Raw genomic sequence first — 5,131 nt, forward strand, 5'->3', positions numbered from 1 at the left:
CATAAGGAAATGCTCACAATTATTAGCCATTAGAGAGATGCAAATCAAAACAACCATGAAATGCTATCTCACCCCAGCAATAAGAGCAAAGTTCAACAGTCCAGAAAACAGCAAATGCTTGTGAGGTTGTAGAGACATTGGAACTCCCCTACGCAGCCAACAGGACTGTAAAGTGGTGTCACCACTGTAGAAAACAGAATGGTGCTTCCTTAAACAGTTGTAAATAGAGATACCATATGACCCAGCAATCCCACTACTAGACATATATTCTAGAGCAATAAGAGCCGCGACACAAATAGATACATGCACACCCATGTTCATTACAGTGTTATTCACAATAGCAAAAGGAAGGAAACAGCACAAGTGCCCATCAACAGATAAATGGATGAACAAGCTGTAGTACAGACACACAATGATACTACACTGAGTTAAAGAATAACAGCAAACCTGTGAAACATCTCATAACACGGATGAGCCTGGAGGATACTATGCTGAGTGAACCCAGGCAATCACAAAAGGCCAAATACGGTACGGGAACCAGTAGAGCGAAAAGCCAAGAAATAGTTCTCACACAGGAAGAAACATTCTTTGAGGCTCAACGGGCAGGGGGTAAGTCACTAATTGGGGGTTGACTCTGATCACTTGGATGAAGGGGGAGGTAAAACACAGTAAGGGGAAGGTCAGCACAAAACGGTCGAGGGGAAAGAAGACGGGGAGGAGCACGTGAATCAAAGGTAACAGGTAAATCCCACTCCACGAATAACCTCGCAGTGAGAGTCATAGCAGAATCTATGGGCGATGCACAGAGAGACAGGCCAGTCGAACAGATCTCACCCAGCAAACGGGACCACACCCACAAATAGATAGGGTTCGGCAGAGATACCACCTCAGAAACCCAAGGAGGGGTCGCTATGAGTCAGATCCGACTGACAGCAGTGAGTTTGGTGTTTAGAAATATATCCAAATATATAGTAAAGCATACAGGGGCCAAAGTTATGAAATCTTAGAAAATGAGTCCCTTGCCTGGGGGCTCGGGACCACAGTCTCAGGGGACATCAAGGTCCGTTGGCATAACAGAGCCCATGAAGACGACAGTCTACGTCCTACATTGGTGAGAAGTGACTGGGATCTTGAAAGTAGGACAGTGGCTATCTGAGGTGCAACCATTGGTCTCTCCCCATCCGGAGAAAAAATGGAGTGAAGAAAATCAAAGACCCAAGGCAACGATTAGTCAAAAGGATTAACGGACCACACGAACCCCAGCCTCCGTGACACTGAGACCGGAAGAACTAGATGGTGCCTGGCTGCCCCGGCTGATGTCTCTGAAAGGGACCACATACAAGGTTCTGGAGAGAGTGGGAGAAAAATGTGGAGCAAAACTCAAAGTCACAAAATGACCAGGCTTGCTCATCTGATAGAGACTGATGGAACCCCTCAGACTACGGCCCTTGGACGCCCTTCAGGCCTAGGATTGAACTCATCCCCAGGGGCTCAACTTTCCGCCAAATAACAGACTTATAAAGTGAACAGTTACACCAAGAAGGTACACAGTCCTTAGAGCAATCAACTGTATGAGACTGAAAGGGCAGCAGCTGCCCAGGGGGCAGAAAGGGAGAGGAAGGAAGGGTTAATGGAGTCAGCAAACACAGGGAGGAAGCTGAAGAGTGCTGTCACATCATGGGGGTAGCAGTCCAGGTCACAAAGCAAAATGCGTGTGAATTATTAAACGGAAAACCAGTTTGCTCTGTAAACCTGCACTCAAACCACAAGAAAAAGAATAACAGCACACACACAAAAAACACCTCATTGCCCTCGAGTCGGTTCTGACTTGTAGCGACCCCCCAAAGTGCTATCACTATGGAAGTAGACTGCCCAGTGTTCCTTCCAAGGACTGGCTGGTGGGTTTGAACTGCCAGCCTTCTGGTTAGCAGTCACATGCCTTAGGCAGTACACCACCTTGTAGGCATATTGATAGATGTAAGCTGAGCTTATGAAAAATGTTTTTGTTGTTACAAGTAATTAGGGATATTTCATTAAAAATAGTAAATTTCTTCTGAAAACTGAGCAACAATTTTATAGACAGTCATTTTGGTGCCCCCCCCCAGACAGTGTCACTGATTGCAGTCTGCATCCCCCACAGCCCCCAGTGAAGTCACTGGGGTGGGGTGGGTACCTGTCATAGATGGCAGAGATGAGCACGGATGGCTGTCGACCAGTTTGTGGGGTTGCGGAGGAAGGAGTGGGTTCGCAGAGCCGCGACTAGTCACTGAGCGCCTACTGGGTGTGAAACCCTTTGTCCGCTTGACGGTCTGCCATTCTGGTTTCCAATGTTATGTTGGTCGGTCTTGACCCCTGGGGGCCGTACGAGACCTCTGTCACCAGATGGCGGACTGCAATCCACAGGATAAGCCCTACTGCCCCTGGCAATCCAACACAGCCTGAGATGGACTTACTCAGCTGTGTTGTCTAATATAACAGGGGCCAATGGCCGCTGCTTCCTGATGAGACTAGATGGGACCAGGGCAGGAGCAGGAGATTAGGAACCGGGTCTGATCTGTACATTCCAGTCAATGCCATCAGAGTCTAGGCAGCGTTGGGACAAAATCATTGTGCTGGGTGATTGATAACAACTCTTGATGGGGCAAATGTGACCAGGAAAATCTCTGAATGCCAAGGAACTGGTATCAAGCCCGGCATCCTCTTTCCCCACCAGAGTGTGAGCGGAGTCCCTGGGTGTGCAGACAGCTAAGTTCTCCTCTGCTAACGAAGCGTTGGCGGTTCGAGTCCGCCCAGAGGCTCCTCGGAAGATGACCTGGAGACCTGCTTGTGGAAAGCAGCAGTTGATGACCCCTGGGCACAGCTCTGCTCCGGTGCCCACAGGGTCACTGTGACTGGGAGCCAGCTGGCCTGCAGTGAGCAGCGCAAGGCAGGGAGGCCTGGTTGCCTAACAACACTGGTCGCGTGAGCCCCAAAGGCAGATCGCCAACCATTCCACCGACCAGTCAGAAAGATGCAGAACCCAGCGCGGCGACTGACCTGAGCTGTCGTATGCTGGGCCCTCCCACGCGCTCTGCCATATACTCACTGGACCACAATGGAGGCAGGTACAGTTCTTAGCTACCTTTTCAGGTAAGGAAAAAGAATATTGAAGGAGGGCAATGGCCCAGACCAGTTAAACCTGCACCTCAGCGAGGAGGAGGTTGGATGTAGCCATTGGTATCGTTTAAAGCCCCTTAAGGAGCTCTGGTGGCGTAGTGCCCAAGGCATTTAACTGCTACCTAGAAGGTTGGTGGTTCAAACCCACCAGCCACTCCTCGGAAAGAAGACTGGGCAATCCACTTCTGTAGAGGTGCCACCTCAGAAACCCAAAAGGGGTCACTATGAGTCGGGATGGACTTGATGGCAGTGACCGTGGGTTTGTTTGATTGAGGAGCTCTGGCAGTACATTGCCTTAGGTAGTTGGCGTTAATCAGAAGGCTGGCAGATCCAACCCACCAGCTGCTCAGAAGAAGGAAGACGAGGCAACCTACTTCTATAAAGATTTGCCAGCTTGGAAACCCAGCGGGGGTTGCTATGAGTCGGGAAGGACTTGAAGACAGTGGATTTTAAGGGCAGCCAAGGAGCTCTGGTGATGCAGTGGGTAAGGCGCTTGTCTGCTAACCAAACGTTGGCAGTTTGAACCCACCAGCCGCTCTGTGGAAGAAAGATGAGCCAGCTGGTATACAGCCTTGGAAACCCAATGGAGGTCACTGTGAGTCGGAATCCCCTTGGAGCCAGCGAGTGGGTGAGGAGTGACTGAGAAGTACGGCCACCACCTGCCTGTCAGGGAGGCTTGTGTGTAGCCAGGACGCTGAAGAGGTTTCAGAGAAGCTTCCAGACTAAGATGGACTAGGGAGAAAAGCCTGGTGACCCCTTCGGAAAGTCAGCCAGCAGAAACCCAGGCATCCCGACAGCGCAGCCAGCCAGCAACCATAGGCCTGGAGCAGGACGGGGGGGGGGGGGGGGCGTGCCAGTCCACCGTGCCCGGGGTCCCCACGGGTGGGCACCACTCAGAAGCAGCCACGACAAGATGAACCCCTGGGCACCACATCCAGGCCACAAGCTGCACGTGGAGGAGCCTGGGTGAGGAAGCAAAGCCACGAAATCCAACGCCCACCGCCTGTGGCCGGACCACTGCACACACTGAACCCACTCTCCTCCATCTTTAAGAGGAAGACAGAAAGGAACAGGACAGCCCGGAGACCCTCCCGCCCCTGCCCATGGAAAGCAAGTCAAGCAGGTCTTAACCACCAGGCGCATGCAACATCAGCCTGACGACTCTAAGTGCAAACGGAATAAGCCCGGGTTTTCTCTGCGGGATCCCAGCGGCTCCGTCCTTCCATCAGTGGCAAGGAGCATGGGCAGGGGAAGCCACCTCACTCGGGTGGTCTTCACTCACCGAGACGCTGGGGATGTTCACGTTCACCAGCCTTACAGAAGGGTGCATAGTCCCATCAGAACACTTCTGTGCCCCTGGGCGGGGGCCCCACGGGATGGCGAGCACGGCTCGTGCCCCCGACTCCCCAGCAGCATGGGGCCGTGACCCCCCTTTGCATACATTCTGGTGTGGGGCGCCGACCTCAAGTGCCCTGTCCCCCCGCGCCAGGCGGGTCACACTCAGGCCCTCCCACTGCCACGGTGCCCGGCTCACGTGCAGCAGCAGGAGCAGCAGTGCGGCGCGCTCCCGGGAGCCCATGCCCACGGAGGCCCAGATGCAGCCCGGGGGACAGCAGGGGCGCGACCGCTGGGGCAGGCCGCTCCTTCCAGCCCAAGCCTCTGCTCCAAACGCTCACCTGCCACCTGCCAGCCTCTTTTATCCCCACTCTCCCCCCTCCTGGCCCGTCTGGCATTTATCAGGGTGGGGCCAGCTGGCCTGGAGCAGAGTTTTCGGGAAGGGTGTGGGGAAAACAAAAGCAGAGAGCTGGCACTGACCCCTGGGCCGCAGTGAGTCAGAGGAGCACGAAAGCAGTGTTTCTGGGTCAGCTTCCTGCTGCCGCTTCCTTAGAAGTTTCCAAATCTAAAGGCCAAAGATCTCATTCAGGGGCAGGACTCCTTAATGGCTGTGACCTACTGAGGCGCTCCATTGGCACAG

At 53.4% G+C, this 5,131-nt stretch overlaps 1 protein-coding gene across 1 annotated transcript in view; it reads right to left on the reverse strand.

The window, feature by feature from the left end:
- Positions 1-4,735, reverse strand: part of CDH26 (cadherin 26) — a 63,623-nt gene extending 58,888 nt beyond the window's left edge. The window contains exon 1 of the mRNA XM_007951513.2: positions 4,439-4,735. Within this exon, the coding sequence (XP_007949704.2) occupies positions 4,439-4,735 (297 nt within the window). The remainder of the gene's footprint in view (positions 1-4,438) is intronic.
- Positions 4,736-5,131: the final 396 nt, after the last annotated feature.

Source organism: Orycteropus afer, unplaced genomic scaffold (assembly GCF_000298275.1).
Source record: "Orycteropus afer afer isolate SDZICR_OR568_19922 unplaced genomic scaffold, OryAfe1.0 scaffold00295, whole genome shotgun sequence".
Taxonomy (NCBI): domain Eukaryota; kingdom Metazoa; phylum Chordata; class Mammalia; order Tubulidentata; family Orycteropodidae; genus Orycteropus; species Orycteropus afer.